Source organism: Anabrus simplex, chromosome 12 (genome assembly GCF_040414725.1).
Source record: "Anabrus simplex isolate iqAnaSimp1 chromosome 12, ASM4041472v1, whole genome shotgun sequence".
NCBI classification, from domain to species: domain Eukaryota; kingdom Metazoa; phylum Arthropoda; class Insecta; order Orthoptera; family Tettigoniidae; genus Anabrus; species Anabrus simplex.
The window spans coordinates 49,892,645-49,909,760 of NC_090276.1; the positions used below are offsets into that span (position 1 = coordinate 49,892,645).

At 38.8% G+C, this 17,116-nt stretch overlaps 2 protein-coding genes across 2 annotated transcripts in view; one reads left to right on the plus strand and one right to left on the minus strand.

The window, feature by feature from the left end:
• The window catches only part of LOC136884136 (POC1 centriolar protein homolog A), a 120,448-nt gene that overhangs the window by 73,029 nt on the left and 30,303 nt on the right, over positions 1-17,116 (plus strand). The window lies entirely within an intron of this gene.
• Positions 1-17,116, minus strand: part of LOC136884137 (sodium- and chloride-dependent GABA transporter 2-like) — a 41,416-nt gene that overhangs the window by 2,647 nt on the left and 21,653 nt on the right. Inside the window, exons 4-6 of the mRNA XM_067156177.2 lie at positions 14,730-14,935; positions 14,145-14,287; positions 7,933-8,145 (exon numbers count right to left, since the gene is read on the minus strand). Coding sequence (XP_067012278.2) covers positions 7,933-8,145; positions 14,145-14,287; positions 14,730-14,935 — 562 coding nt within the window. The remainder of the gene's footprint in view (positions 1-7,932; positions 8,146-14,144; positions 14,288-14,729; positions 14,936-17,116) is intronic.

A 17,116-nucleotide genomic window follows, 5' to 3' on the forward strand; every position in this document is an offset into this window, starting at 1 on the left:
TTTCCGACACGATAATTCGCGCCCCCATGCCGCTGTTGTAACCCAACGTGCTCTACAGTGTGTTGACTTGCTGCTTTGGCCTGCTCGATCCCCCTGATCTGTCCCCAATCGAGCACGTATGGGATATCATTGGACAATTCCAGCGTCATCCACAATCGGCATTAACCGTTCCTGTATTGACCGACCAAGTGCAACAGGTATGGAACTCCATCCAACAAGCTGACATCCAGCACCTGTACAATGCATGCACGTTTGCATGCCTGCATTCAGCAGTCAGGCGATTGCACCGGTTATTAATGGACCAACATGGCACATTTACAATGGCTTTTCTCCCGTGGATATAAACCTGTAGTCTTGTACCTTTAATCAATTAAATACGTTACCTCGACAAATATATTGCCAAAATGTCCATATTCTACATTCCTTATTTCATGGTGTTTGGATATTTTTTTCTGCCAGTGTATGAAATTCCCTATAAATCATCTTTCGAAAAACAGAGTTTTCTTCCTCAGCAGCTCAAAATAATATTATAATCTCAGAACTTAATAACAAACACACGGCAAGTAAAGGAAAATACATGGACATACTTGAAAAGATTTCAATCTATTTACCACAGAAAAGAAACACTGATCTACATTTGAATGATCAAATAAATGAAGAGAATGGTTTTTTTTTTTTTTTTAAGTAGCAAGAAGATGCTTGGAGAAGAAAAGAAAAGTTAGAGGAAGGAAGAGAGTAACATAATCAACGCTCCCCTCCAGTCTTAAGCTACATATCCTTTTATCTTTTCTTTATGTTATCATTAATATACTAGTAATATAATAGAGACCACATTTTATTCATACTAATATGCAAACAGAGAATTTTTTGTATTCTTTTATGAGTAGCTCATTTCAGTTTTATATCTTTGTTTTTGGCATCTTCTTTTCATGATTTGATTACACTAGCCTGCAAAATAAAACTTTTTTTTTTGTGCGGTAAAAACGAAACTAGGTGGGTTTTATGAATTTCTTAACGCAGAATTCGAGAAAAAGATTAGTTTTGGCGAATCACGTCTGGTATGGTGGCAATTTTACAAAATATTATTTTGTTCTTACCTAAAATTGTTGATACTTAGTATTGATTAAATTTGATGTATTAATGTAAATTTCAGCTTGCAAAATGCAATCATATTTTTCATGCATTGAATACACATAAATGCTGCTTTGTAAGCAAGTAGGTAGTATGTATTATATTTTTAATGTATATGAAATTCGTGAAACTGAAGCATAAAGCGCCTATTTAGTTTCGACTGTACAGTTGCTTTTAAATTAATATAAGTGTACCTTGAATAAAAATTACATGGTTAAACATACATAGTTTTGTTACTTACATTATGTGCAGGTTAGATTCACACCTCCGTCTTTACCCGTTTCCCATGGAATTTCCGGGTTTTTGAAGTTCTTGAATGATCTCTAGAAGGGTCGTCTCGTGCAGTTGACCTACAGTAATTGGCCGTCATATTCACATCCCAACATCCCTGATAGCGTCGTTCTGCATCTTTGAGATCCTGGTGAAACCTTTCACCTTGTTCTTCACTGACAGCTCCGAAATTTAGAGGGTAATAATCCGGATGCGAAGCTAAGAAATGAAGCTTAAGGCTCATATTACAACTGAGTTCCTTAAACTTTACCAACATTTTCCTTACAATTTCTTTGTATTGAGGGTCCTTAATGTTGTCGCTACATCTTTGAATGCGTTCCATGCCTCTTTCTCAATTTTGGTCATCGTGTCTGTGAAAATTTTATCCTTCATCTGTTTACGAATCTGTGGTCCATCAAATACGCCTCCTTTGATTTTTGCATCTAATAATGAGGGAAATTTAGTGGATAAATATTGGAAGCATAGGCTACTTTTATCTAATGCCTCGACATACAGTTTCATCAATCCAAATTTGATGTGCAAGGGTGGAAGTAGAATTTTTTCACGGTCAATAAGACTCACATTCAAGACATTTTTGGATTCTGGTTGTAGTTGTTTCCTTTCTGTCCAATTCACTGTATCCCAATGTTTATCCTGTGCCCTGCTATCCCATTCGCATAGGAAACAGGGAAATTTTGTATAGCCTTTTTGTTGTCCCAGCAACAATCCAATGATCTTCAAATCACCGCAAATTTGCCACCCATGCTCATGATATTTAATTTTTTCAAGCACCAACTTTAAGGTCTCCTATGTTTCAGACATTTTTGTGGAGTGTGCAAGTGGACGGATGCCAGAACATTTGTATTATGAAGCAAAACAGCCTTTAAACTTATTTTGGAAGAGTCAATAAAAACACGTCACTTACTAGGATCATACTCTTTCTCTCCCAATCGACGTAGAAGATTTGAAACATCCGTACAAAATACAAGTTCATCTTCTTGAGTATAATACTTTCGGACTGTTATCTTTGAAAGGAAACTGCTTTATCAGTCCATCATAAACATTGCATAAGGGCTGGGGCTTTTAACACGTCTGATTATTCAAGTGGTCTCAGATGAAAGACAAACTCTCAACTGTCTTATCTTCAATCCTACATACCTCGTGGTCTATTGCGTATCTGGGGGAGTTTGTTATGAATTTACCAGGAAATCCCCAACTACAAAATGAAAATTTAGACAGCAATAAACCTATAATAAAATGCAAACAATAACAAATCAAATCACATAATTGTATTCTAAAAAATGTTGCGCGAGAACATCCCTCAACATTACATCTTACGAATTCATGCAGATACTAAAACACCGAATTGCATCAAAACTAGACGTGATAGGAAAAAAATAGCATCATTTTCGGAATCAGGGCAGCAATTTCCATAAGAATTACATATTTTCTATTTTACCGCAAAATCATGTTGGCTAGTGTTATCATCCAAAGATAAAAAGTGTAGAGTTTAGTTAACTTAATTTCATAGCTCATTTGTTTTTCCTTGAAATAATTGAAACATGATCTGCCAAATGTTATAATGAATGTTTATTATTATATTTTGATCCGCTGAGGAAGAGAACTCTGTTTCTCAAAACATATACAGTTTGTAATAAATTTCATATTTAGTATTGATGAGGTGGACATTTAATTGGATGTGATATAAGATACGGAATGTCATTCGGTTTACACTCCACCAATTGAATAACACTACTGCCACCTGTTGAGTTATCATTGGAAGTGTAGGTGTGCTCTCATGAGCATTGTTGTGTGTATAACTTGTAGGTGTGTGAGTGTCGTGAAATGGCACCGAAAATCAACCATTAGTGGGAAGGGCATGTTATGGCTTAATCCCATGCTCATTTTTCATACGTGTGAAACACACTTGGCAGGATCAAAATGTAAGAGCTGACACAATGGATGAAGCATATATTTTCTTTTTTATTCATTTTTTTTACTTTTATGCTTTATGATATCTGAAATCATCTCTTTTCAGGAAACAGGAAAACATGAAAAAGGAAACATAGGGAACAGAATTGTACTGGTTCCTGGAAAAGAAACAAATTATTTAAATAGAATGGCATGTTTCATCACAGTAATGGTATTGCAACAGCTCGCATTCTATGCTAGAGTGGACAGCAGTGAGGATTTCATTAAGTTATACAATTCAAGTTTTTAAGGATTTAAATAGAAATTTTAAAAAAAATGTTTTTACATTTCAAAATATATTTGAGTGTGATTTAATAGAATCTGATGAAGTTCTTTAAAAAATGAAACGTCATTCTATTTTAATTCAGGTATAATTCTGTTGCCGTGCACTTCTTTCAGACAGTTTATAAATTTATTTATTAAAAATTAGTTTCAGCAGAGTGAAAAACCTAACTGTTATAAAATAAAACATATATCAATATCGTTAGCAGTGGTCACATTTGGGTGATTGCATTCCGTGACATCGATACCAAGGGATGTAGCAACTTTTTTTGACACTGCTGGAATAGTTTCTCCCGTTGGTTTATGGTTGTCACAGGATTCAGTTATGCAAGTAAGTTTTTGACATGCAATATTTTTTTTTTTAAACCATTAAAGTGAATTCAAGGTAGTTTCAAGAATCCATTATGATACTTATCTATCGATTATGGATCTGTATTGAGGATATGATATGTAGGATGCTAATTAGTTTAGCACCTGATTTATGCCTTGAGGTAGTACTGCGACTGATGATGCCTTCAATGAAAGGCGAAACATGTCTCATATGGAAATAAAGATAAATTGCTAATTGTTTAAAATTTTAATGTATTGAATAAGTGATATTATAAACTAATTAGCATCCTACATAAATGGTATGTTCCGAGCTGTCAGCGGAGAAATGGCGTGGAATGACATTAGTAGATAAATAAGATTGAGTGGCATCTTTGAAAGTAGGAAAGATCACAATATGAAGGTAAAATTGGAATTCAGGAGGACAAATTGGGGCAAATATTTGTTTATAGGAAGGGGAGTTAGGGATTGGAATAACTTACCAAGGGAGGTCTTCAATAAATTTCCAATCTCATTGAAATCATTTAAGAAAGGCTAGGAAAACAACAGATAGAGAATCTGCCACCTGGGTGACTGCCCGAAATGCAGAGATAGATTGATTGATTGATTGATTGATTGATTGATTGATTGATTGATTGATTGATTGATTAATTGGGATACTTTTGATTTTGATATATTTCACCATTTTGAACTAGAGGGGGTTTTACAGGAGAATGTCTCAAATTTGGGCAATTTTTGCCGTACATCAACTAAAATAATGGGTAAAAGGTTGGCCCTATTGAAAAATGAAGTGCACCTCATCGCCATGAAATTAAATTTTCCACAAGGAATATCATACATTTTTTCGTAACTCTAACGGTTTTTAATAATAAAATAATTGTTCTTTTAAATGGAATATCATATATTTTCCACCATTCAATACTTATACATATATATTAGAACACTTGTTCAGACGTCATGCAGTTTATATTAACTTTCAAAACGGGCACATAGAAGGCATGTTCCCCTTCTAAAATATATCAATGAACAATATTTTAATGAACAGTGAGTTTTCACGACCACACTGTAATCGAAATCGACTTTCATGTTACGTAAGTGTTGAAGAGATGTTAAGTACATAACAAAACTGGCCAACCAGACACCAGTGGGATGCCAACCCTCAACCTCCCTATTTTGCATCGGTTGCTCTACCAATTGAACTATGGTGGCCTAGGTCATACTTTTTCTGTTGGAAAGGATGTAAACTACAGGTCTGGCACTACTGTCATCACACTGTAGAGTGTGTGCAAGTTGCCCTTGGCCAAAAACGGGAATACGATTGAACAAGAAATATGTTAATTGGAGCTAAGATGAAGTTGTCGCCTTCCACTCAGGAGGCTAGCACTCAGTGAGCCTTCTGTTGATGAACAAGAGTACCACTTACTATAGATCAACGGAAAACCATTCTTAAATTCAAACCTTCATTATTGGAGCAGTTTAAGCTTCATTTGATGTATTCATGTACACGAAAAGGGGCTGCCTGGCCGAGGCGGTAAAGGCATGCTCGGTTCGCCCATAAGGACGTGGGTTCGAATCCCCATCAGGAAGTCGTAAAATTTAAGAAACGAGATTTCCACTTCCAGAGGTGCATATGGCCCTGAGGTTCACTCAGCCTACACCAAAAATGAGTACCAGGTTAATTCCTGGGGGCAAAGGTGGCCGGGTGTAGAGCTAACTACTCTACCCCATCACGTGCCGCGGTTAACAATGGTGGAAGCTTTTACCTTCCACTCCTCCAAGGGCCTTCATGGCCTGTACGGAGGTGACTTTGTCTTTGTACACAGAAAAGGAAACAAAACCGAAAAAAAGTGCAGAAGTTTTTCAAACTCTAATTTTCATTTGGGGGCACAATTAGTAACGAAATAGTTCTCCAAATTTTCTGTGGTCATCGAATGTCTTCTGTCTGTTAGGATGTTCTTATATATAGAAAAAGACCTTTTGACTTCAAATGAAGTCACTGGCGTGTATTTCAAATTGCCTGGCAAAGAAATATTTTATTGTAGACTTGCTCAAGCAAGGAAAGTCATTATTAAGAGAGAGAGAGGCGCTTTTGACATGTGACATTTAAACCGAGGACTGGCAAAGGGGATTGATAGACAGCTAGAGACACCCGAGACTTGCATCATCAACATAGCTAAGGGATGCGATTGTTTGACAGAATACCTCACTTTAAATTATTCAATTATTTTTAGATGTTAGAGACGTACAGGCTTTTTAACACGTTCGCAGCCGCTCAGATATCGGCAACCATTACCGTGGTACCGTAATACTTTTTTTTGTTTAAAGGAGTTCATTTCTGTGTCCTTATGCATTTTAGATTATTATTTTAATTATTTCAGTATTATTTATGTGCATACGAGCCATGATGCACACACTGCGTCAGCGGCACTATTGATGAGCTTTTCGCCTTCGGTGCCGTTTGACGCAGCATGTGCGTCATGACTGGTAATGACGTAGAACGAGGAAAATAATGTTTTATTCGATTGTAGAACTTCTTTACAACAGAAAAATAAGTTTTTGAACATTTCACACAAAAATACTGTGCAGTAGAATCTTATTATTGCTGTGTGAACAATGTACAGTATACTTACATTACTCCATAAGCTGTACAATGTAACTATTAACAGTGCGCTACTTTTCAGTGACATTTCCTCGCAAAAATAACTCTTCTGCAAATGCGTTACATTCAGTTACAGTGTTATCCAGCAAGTTGTCATCTGCAAGCAAGCAAAAATAATAGGTTTCGCATCACTTGGCAGTGGAACCTTAATTCCCGGCCGACCAATAAAGTTTATTTGTTTCATTGAGGACGAATCTGAACTCCAAGAAATGACTCCTGAAATATTGCCCATGTTATTTGGCGGGAGATTTGGACATGAGATATTATTTACGTCTTCCTCATCTTCTGTAATGTGAGAATTGGAGTAGACACTCGACACACACATCCGTGATTAAAATCCTCACTCCGATGGCTACAGTCACTTTTCATACTGTCATCACTGTCGTCACTATCACCTGTCACTATCACGAGTGTTCAGGAGAGCTTCCAGACTATAATCATTAATTGTAAATCGTCTGTTTATCCCGCTAAGACGGCGTTTCTTCCGGTGAGAAGGTTCTGAAACTTCACTGTTCCCTCTTGACATCACTGAATTGTATGCCGAATTGTAATGGCTACAGAGATTGTAACTAACAATTGATCTGATGCCCGGATGGCGCATATGTTTAATAACACCTTAACAATGCACAGATAAGAGGTCTGTTTACATACATATTGGCGGAAATACGAGCTTTAATATCGGCACTGAGTGAAAGTAGAGTCACGATGCATATGTGTCGTCATCGGCCGCGAATGTGTTAAACTATTTTTAAGTGTTTAACTAAAAAACTTAAATCCATGTAAAATTAGTGAAAAAAAGAAGTGTTTTCTTTCAAATGCACCATATCATTTAAAATATGTAATATTTATAAAAATATTTATTATGCCTCGAAATATGTAAAAATATGTAACTCTAAAGCCCTGGAATAATGGTCCTTTTAGTGTGATTCGCTGACATAACTTTTCAAGTAGCTACATATATGAGAACAGAATATGTAATTAGATATAATCCGGGCTCTAGTCATTACGTTTAACCTATTGTTTGTTCCATTTCATGGATCCTTCTAAATATGAGTGATTGATGCAGTGAGTCATATAAATAAAGCCAAAGGAGCTTTTGTGCAGTTATGACCAATATGGAGATCCCCTCACATTCACATAAAAATGAAGCTAAGAATATTCAACTGAAATGTTAAACCTGTTTTACTGTATGGAAGTGAGACATGGAAAGTGACTCAAAGACATTACCACATGGTTACAGACTTTCATAAATTGTTCCTTTCCATTACTTATACATACTGAAAGGTGCTTACCAGTAACAGAATAGGTAGTAGTGATGAGTAAACTACTATCAAGTGGCGTGCCACCCATTCCTTGAGATAAATCCCGCTGCTGTAGCCGAGATCTGCCACAAACTGCACGTGACCGTAGCACAGCGCAACGACTAGAACAACACACAAACCATGGAGCACTGGAACCCAGCTGACGGCATAATGTATCAGGAGCCAATAGAGATGTAGTCCTATCTGAAATAAAACCATTCATGAACACCATAAAACAAAGCTATTCAAGGAAACATATGACTACCCACTCCAATAGACTTGGTTTAGGACTTCCTTGTTTCGATGTCTTTGACAGGGTAGATCATAGGAGACTACCGACAAAAATGAGTGCAACTGGACTAGACAAAAGAGTGACTGAATGGGCAGCTATATTTCTACAAAATAAAACTCAGATAATTATCTGATCCTATAATCATTAAGAAGGGAAATTCCTCAAGGCAGTATTAAAGAACATTTATGTTTTCTTATAAATAAATGATATGAATGAACAACTGGAATCAGAGATAAGATTTTTTGCCGAGAATGTTACCTATATTCAATATTACAAACATGGTTTACAAAGAGGTTCTGGGGAAAAGAAACTCAATTTTTCAGTGAGTTTTTATACTTTAGGGATTTTCAGATAATGGCTTAGCGCAGTACGGAGGAACGAATACTGCGAAGCCGCAGGTAACAGCTAGTACTGTATTGAGTAATAAATAAGTTACAGGATTGTGAGCGACTGCAAAAAGACCTCGACAATGATGCGAGATGGACAGCTGGTAATGGTATGATGATAAACAGAGCAAAAAATCAGGTTGTTAATTTCACTAATAGGAAAGGTCCCCTCAGTTTTAATTACTGAGTTGATGGGGCGAAAGTTCCTTATGGGGATCACTGTAAGTACTTAGGTGTTAATATAAGGAAAGATCTTCATTTTGGTATTCATATTAACGAGGTTGTAAGTGAAGGTTACAGATCTCTTCATATGGTTATGAGGGTATGTTCGGGTTATAGTAAGGATGTAAAGGAGAGGGTATATTAGTCTCTGGTAAGACCACCATTAGAGTATGGTTCCAGTGTATGGGATCTCACTAGGATTACTTGATATGAGAACTAGAAAAAAAAATCCAAAGTAAAGCAGCTCAATTTATTCTGTTCAATTTCCAACAATGGAGGTGTTTTTAGGGATGTGGTGAGTTGTATAAATAAAGCCAAAGGAGCTTTTGCACAGTTACAACCAATATGGAGATCCCCTCACATTCACATAAAAATGAAGCTAAGGATATTCAGCTGAAATGTTAAACCTGTTTTACTGTATGGAAGTGAGACCCAGAAAGTGACCAAAGACATTACCACATGCTTACAGACTTTCATAAATCATTGCTTGAGGTACATTATGAGAATATGGTGGACAAAGAACTTTGGGAGGCCACATGTCAAAGTCCCACACAGCAGCAGATAACAAGAAGAAAGTGGAGATGAATTGGGCACACGCTGAGAAGACCACAAGATAGGCATTGAACTGGAATCCAAAAGGTAGTGTCAGCCAACGCAGACCAAGGATTACCTGGAAGAGAACCATAGACATGGAGGTAGCTGGAGTTAACAGGACATGGGGAGAGGTGAAAACATTGGCAGCAGATAGAACAAACTGGAGAAATTTTGTCGAGGCTCTATGTTCCACCCAGGAATTAAAGGAAATAAGTCAAGTCAAGATTTCCAACAAAAGAATAGAATTACGGAAAATGTTTCAAAATTTAGGGTGGGAAGACTTTGAACAAAAGAGACAAGCCATTTGACTAAGCAGTATGTTCTGAACTGTCAATAGAGAGATAACGTAGAATGACACTATCGAGGTCACCCTGCAGTCGCTCACAATCTTGTAACTTATTTATTACTCTACAGAATAACATCATCTGCAAACAGGAATGGTAGGAGGGGGAGTATTCATTCTGGTGAAGGAAGAATTTGTAAGCTACGAAAAAGTTAAGGATGAAAAACATGAATCAAATATACTGTAATAATATAAGGGTTAATCACATAAAAAGGACTGTAAATAAAGGCTGCAGATCTCTTAGTATGACTGAGTGTATTTAGGGGTTGTAGTAAGAATGTAAAGGAGAGGGCATCTCTTGGTAAGGCCTCAACTAGAGAATGATTCCAGTGTATGGGATCCTCATCAGGATTACATGATACGAGAATTGGCAGAGATCCAAAGGAAAGCAGCATGATTTGTTCTGGGAGATTTCCAACACAACAGCAGTTTTACAAAAATGTTGCAAACTTTAGGCTGGGAAGTCTTGGGAGTAAGGAGATAAACACCTCAACTAAGTGGAATGTTCAGAGCTGTCAGCGAGGAGATGAGTTGGAATGCAATTAGTAGATCAATAAGCATGAATGGAGTTTTTAAAAGTAGGAAATGTCATATGTAGATAAAGTTGAATTTCAAGAGGACAAATTGGGGCAAATATTAATTTATAGGAAGAAGAATTAGGGATTGGAATAATATATCAAGGAAAATGTAACCCCTTGATGCTGACCTCCATACTACTTCCATCTTAAGCAAATAATCATTCTTGAGAACGAAGCTAAGTGGCAGTACTAAAAGACAGTATTTCTGCCCTAAATAATGATATCGTTCATGTAATCTATTGTTTCTCTGCTTGGCTCTGTCAGTTCATTGAGGCTGTTTGGCATTAACATGGTCTTTGCTTCATTCATCAGAAGTTCCATTCACTGTGCTTAAACCGGTCACTCGACATAAACTGAAGGTATGAGTGATTCTCCAAAAGCACTACAAATCTCAAGTTGGAAAGCTTTCTCACTTAAAACTTTTACACTGACTGACAGAGCAAATGCAACACCAAGAAGGAGTGGTTCGAAAGGGATGAAAGTTGGGGAAAAAACAGAGACGGCACGGACGAATAATTGATGTTTATTTCAAACCGATATGCACGTTACACAATGCGCACAGCATCGACTCAGTAGGATGTAGGACCACCGCGAGCGGCGATGCACGCAGAAACACGTCGAGGTACAGAGTCAATAAGAGTGCGGATGGTGTCCTGAGGGATGGTTCTCCATTCTCTGTCAACCATTTGCCACAGTTGGTCGTCCGTACGAGGCTGGGGCAGAGTTTGCAAACGGCGTCCAATGAGATCCCACACGTGTTCGATTGGTGAGAGATCCGGAGAGTACGCTGGCCACGGAAGCATCTGTACACCTCGTAGAGCCTGTTGGGAGATGCGAGCAGTGTGTGGGCGGGCATTATCCTGCTGAAACAGAGCATTGGGCAGCCCCTGAAGGTACAGAAGTGCCACCGGCCGCAGCACATGCTGCACGTAGCGGTGGGCATTTAACGTGCCTTGAATACGCCCTAGAGGTGACGTGGAATCATACGCAATAGCGCCCCAAACCATGATGCCGCGTTGTCTAGCGGTAGGGCGCTCCACAGTTACTGCCGGATTTGACCTTTCTCCACGCCGACGCCACACTCGTCTGCGGTGACTATCACTGACAGAACAGAAGCGTGACTCATCGGAGAACACGACGTTCCGCCATTCCCTCATCCAAGTCGCTCTAGCCCGGCACCATGCCAGGTGTGCACGTCTATGCTGTGGAGTCAATGGTAGTCTTCTGAGCGGACGCCGGGAGTGCAGGCCTCCTTCAACCAATTGACGGGAAATTGTTCTGGTCGATATTGGAACAGCCAGGGTGTCTTGCACATGCTGAAGAATGGCGGTTGACGTGGCGTGTGGGGCTGCCACCGCTTTGCGGCGGATGCGCCGATCCTCGCGTGCTGACGTCACTCGGGCTGCGCCTGGACCCCTCGCACATGCCACATGTCCCTGCGCCAACCATCTTCGCCACAGGCGCTGCACCGTGGACACATCCCTATCGGTATCGGCTGCGATTTGACGAAGCGACCAACCTGCCCTTCTCAGCCCGATCACCATACCCCTCGTAAAGTCGTCTGTCTGCTGGAAATGCCTCCGTTGACGGCGGCCTGGCATTCTTAGCTATACACGTGTCCTGTGGCACACGACAACACGTTCTACAATGACTGTCGGCTGAGAAATCACGGTACGAAGTGGGCCATTCGCCAACGCCGTGTCCCATTTATCGTTCGCTACGTGCGCAGCACAGCGGCGCATTTCACATCATGAGCATACCTCAGTGACGTCAGTCTACCCTGCAATTGGCATAAAGTTCTGACCACTCCTTCTTGGTGTTGCATTTGCTCTGTCAGTCAGTGTAGAAGAGGGAGTTTGCATATTTGGGCAACTAAAGAAGAGTTAACTTAGCTTTTATTTAATAGTAAAGATTCTCACAATGTGCAAAGAAAATAATTTTAGTTCTCATTTTCATCGAGGCAGAATTTAGTCAGTGACACCAATCTTTTCCTGCATGACATTGCGTGGTACCTTTCACAGCCCTTGCCACACAATTTGCAGAAGCACTGTGAATCGTTTGGTTCATGGTAGTTGGTTCTGCTACATAACCGGTGGTGAAATCCATGAACAGCAAATCGCGTCATTCCATGTCTAAGCTGATAACCGGGCTTTTTCCATTCGCTATTTAACATAGCGTCTGTAGAGTAGAAATCCAGCCATATTTCTTCCCTTTTTCTCTGAAGGTCAATGAGCAAATTTTCGTATGCCGGTGTAGAGGGTAGTTGCAGTTGTAGGTGGAGATCTTCTATGAAAAAAGTTTCTCTTGCCACCACATATACCAGGCGCGATCGGGTGTACTTTGATACACATAAAGCTTTTTTTAAGAATTTGGCTTTCACTTTTTCTATATCTGCTAGATTGCTTTTGGTAAGATACTCCCAAATTAATGCCATACCATATGTTATTACGGGAGTAATTTTCAATTTGAATATTTCCATTGCGGTTGCCAGCGAGATCTTAGGAAGGTTTTTTATATCAGTCATGGCTAAGGTTGGAGCTGTTATTCTTTCTTGGACATGTATCGTGAAAACAGTACTATATGTCTGCAAGGTGATCCCTAGGTATTTAAAGTAAGAGACGATTGATAGTGGCCCGTTCTTGTATGTGATCTTGTCATTGGCTGTTGGTCTGCCTCCTTTCCTGAACGTCACTGCCACGGTTTTCTTTTCGTTAAGTTGCAGTTCATTTCTGGTGGCCCACTTTTCCAGTTGGTCGAAGGCTTCTTGAAGTTTTGTTATCTCGGGTGACATAAGAGCCATATCGTCAGCATAGATCAGTATTTTGACGTCCGCTTTGATGTATTTGGTGATATCTGACGTGGCTATATTGAACAATAATGGGCTAAGTGGATCTCCTTGTAGCACGCCATTTTTCTGTTCTAGCAGTCTAGATCAGTCAACACTGTCGTCTATCTGTACCAGGTTATCCCCAAGAATATTCCTAATAATATTCTTGTGATGTAATTTTCCCCTATGTACCCTACCAGCTTTCCTGTTATTATGGATCTGCTTATGAGGTCAAATGCCTTGGTATAGTCCACAAAAGTCACATGGAGCTTTCCTCTCGGATTCCTCAAGGCTTCCTCAATTTCGTCCATAAGACATTTCACAGCGTCTAAAGTCGATTTTCCCGTGGTGAAACCGAACTGCTCTTCAGGGATGAATTTCTCTATCATTTTGTATAGGCGGTTATTCAGGAGACTCGTTAGGATTTTGAAGGCCGTACATTCTAATGCTATGCCCCTGTATGCATTCGGATCTTCAATATCTCCTTTACCTTTATACAACAGCTTCAGTTTGGCTTGCCGCCAGATTTTTGGCACTGTACCTTGTTTCAGGCATTCGTTAAAGATGTCCTTCCATAAGTCTAAAAAGTATGGTGCCGTGATTTTTATATGTTCATAGTAAATTCCATCTGGTCCACATGCTTTATTGTTCTGAGTGTTCTTAATTGCTTTATCTATTTCTGTTCGAGTGAAAGGTTCAAAATGCATCTCCATATCATTTATCACTTTTGGCCGTGTTTCACGTGCTTGAAGGACTTTTTTAAAATGGTCTTCCCATACATTCATTGGTATATCTTTCGGGAAATGAGGCTGTTTTGTGTTAAGTACCTTGTACCACTTCTCTGTTGCTTCTTCTATCATCTTCTGTTCTTCACGTTCTTTGAATTCTTCTTTTGCCAATGATCCCACTTATGACAAGAAAGAAGACTATTTCTTTTTTACATTTCCAATGATAGTCTTACCTGTGAAGTGAGAGGGATGCCAAGAAGGAAGATCCCAAGGCAAGTTGTTGCTGTCACTGCACTTCTCTGAGACTGCAGCCGTGGGAAGATGGCCAGAACAGAAGAGATCACCATCAAGATGTTGCCTGCCAAAGTACTGAGACCTGCGGTGTAAGTAACATATCTGTCATTAGCATGGCTTGAAAGATGAAAACCTAAAGAATGCCTAAAAGAAACTTGTCAAAAGACCTACAAATATACAAAAAAAAGGACCTAAAAATGTGATCCGAATTCATCCATAACTTTAGTTTTAATTACTTATTCAATGAAGGTATATCATGTTTTAAAGTGCAAAATTCTGGTGGTATGCAACATACAATGCAAAAATATGAGTGAAATACTTCTTCTTTCAGACAGAATATATTTTTATATTAACATAATTTTTGCCTCCGTGACTCAAGCGGCAGCACGCTGGATTCCGTGCTTCAAATCCCAGTCACTCCATGTGAGATTTGTGCCGGACAAAGCGGATTTGGGACAGGATTTCTCTGGGTACTCTGCCGTAACATCCGAGGCAAATGAGCTAATATAGAACAAAGCACTGACCTGAAATGAAGACTAGAGAGTACGTGAGTAGGGCGAAGGGCACCCCATGAGGTAAAGCTGCCAATCCTTTAGCCACGCTCACAAACAGCAACCAAGGTCCTGCGTAGGGCTCAAGCTGCAAACCATTGCCCAGGGTGAAGCAGACAAATGTCAACCAGAGAGTTATTCCCCATGCGAAGTGAACAAGACACAGCAAACCCACATCTCTGAAACACACACAAAGCTAAATGAAGAATTGGTTTATCCATTAGTGGCATGCACCATTGATGTTTAATCGTAATGATAACAAATTAACTGGCGATGGTGGTGCTGATTCAAATTTTAATGGAATAAAGTAACACCAGGAAGGAAGGTATAGTGTGGAACCAGGACACTTCAGAGAAATGGAAGAAAATTCTGCACTCTGTGTATTACACACTAATTTTGACATATGCGGCGGACACATGGACAACATCAAAACATGATGAAAGCAGAATCCAAGCATCTGAGATGAAATCCTTAGAGGAGGAGTTTCCAACTTGTACGAGCTAAAGGGCCACATTGGAAATAATAGGCTAATTTTCTTCAAATTCTGCAAATAGAACAGAGGTATGAGCATGAAATGATATGTATAGTTCAATTGAAATGAATTTTAATTGCTTAAAACACTATTTTATAATTGCATGAAAGAGTGAAACTAAAAATAAACAGGACAATTGAATTCGGAGAAGAACACCCAATAATATCAGTACATTTAACAACATATTATCATCAAGTCAGAGAGCTTTTATGAGATGACAAAGTACCCAAGAGAACAAAATTAACATTATATAAACAGTATTTCATGCCAATTGTTAACATATGGACTAGAAACGCTGATAACTAATAAGAGAAACCACTGAGGCTGACACTATACCACTGATCCACAGAGGCAGGATGCTCTGTCATAATGGCAATCCATAAAGTGGGAAGCAATTAAATAAACAAACACCACCAAAACCACCACTGATCTACATAAAATAAAATAATGGACAAGGCTAAGGTAGTAAACCCATTTAAAGTAGATCCTATGGATGGTGCAAATTTGTTCAATATACAAACTGTGGCCAATGGAATATTCAATTTCAATTTAAAAAATCTGAATATTTCCAAAATAATCAATGGAACATAGCACATATGATTCATTACATTTAGCACATGTCCACAGGAAAGAATCCTACTACAGTGAGATTTACTTTGGATGTAAGGTGAACATACTAAAAAAGGGAAAAACATAAAATCTATACAATCAGCTCTTCTATGCACACTATGCCATACTAAAAAAGAATTACTTGAGGGCAATAATAATAATAATAATCGTATGGCCTCAGCTACCGTGTGCAGACATTTCAATTTGACGCCATCTGGCTGTCTGCTCGTCAATTTTGACGTTCCGTTTTACTCTAGGCCCCCACTAGGTGGCAGACCGAGTAAACCGAAACTCTCTTTGGGCGTCTATGGCTGAGATTTAATGAATTTTGTCGGGTAAACACCAAATGTGTCACCAGAGGTCTTTTACATGCCAACATCGTACGACATGGAGTGTCGAATGGACTTTTTTCCGCCCTTCAAAAATCCGACTACCTCTGCCGGGTTTGAACCCGCTATCTTGGGATCCGGAGGCCGACACTCTACCGCTGATCCACAGAGGCAGCTACTTGAGGGCAATGATTCCCTATTTGGCCAATCTTGAACATATAAAGAATTCTATTTGCAGATCTGTAAATAATTAACAACTTCTCCAACTCATCATCGAGGGAAAAACTGAAGGATGATTGTGGGGAGACAGAAAAATTCCTGACTTAAAGACTTGTGCCCTTGGTATGGAGTAACTTCTATTGAAATCTCTCAAGCTCTGTTTTGCAAGTAAATAAATTGGATGGCCGAACTTCGTAGAGGGACAACATCCTAAGAAGAAGAAATAATTAATGGAACATAGCACGTATGAATTGTTTGTAGGACTTTGCACCTTTCATAAATTGTGATTTTTGTTTGTTTCTCAATGTATTCATTTTATCATCAATATAGTGGCTAAAGTTATAATTTAATGCTCTGAAATAAATCCCATAAATTTTTCCTTAGAGAGAGGTTTCTTATTAATAACTTAATCTTCATAAATTTGGCACTTTGTAGTTTTTTATTGATAAGCATCTAATTATGGAATTACAATTGATATTAGAAAGAGGTTGAGGATACCATACTTTGATGAATAGACCTAGTGTTTTTATTTTTATTTTTAGAATTTGCTTTACATCGCACTGACACACAATGGTCAGACAGGAAAGGACTAGGAGCGAGAAAGAAGGAAGGAAGCAGTCGTGGCTTTAATTAAGGTTCAGCCCCAGTATTTGCCTGATGTGAAAATAGGA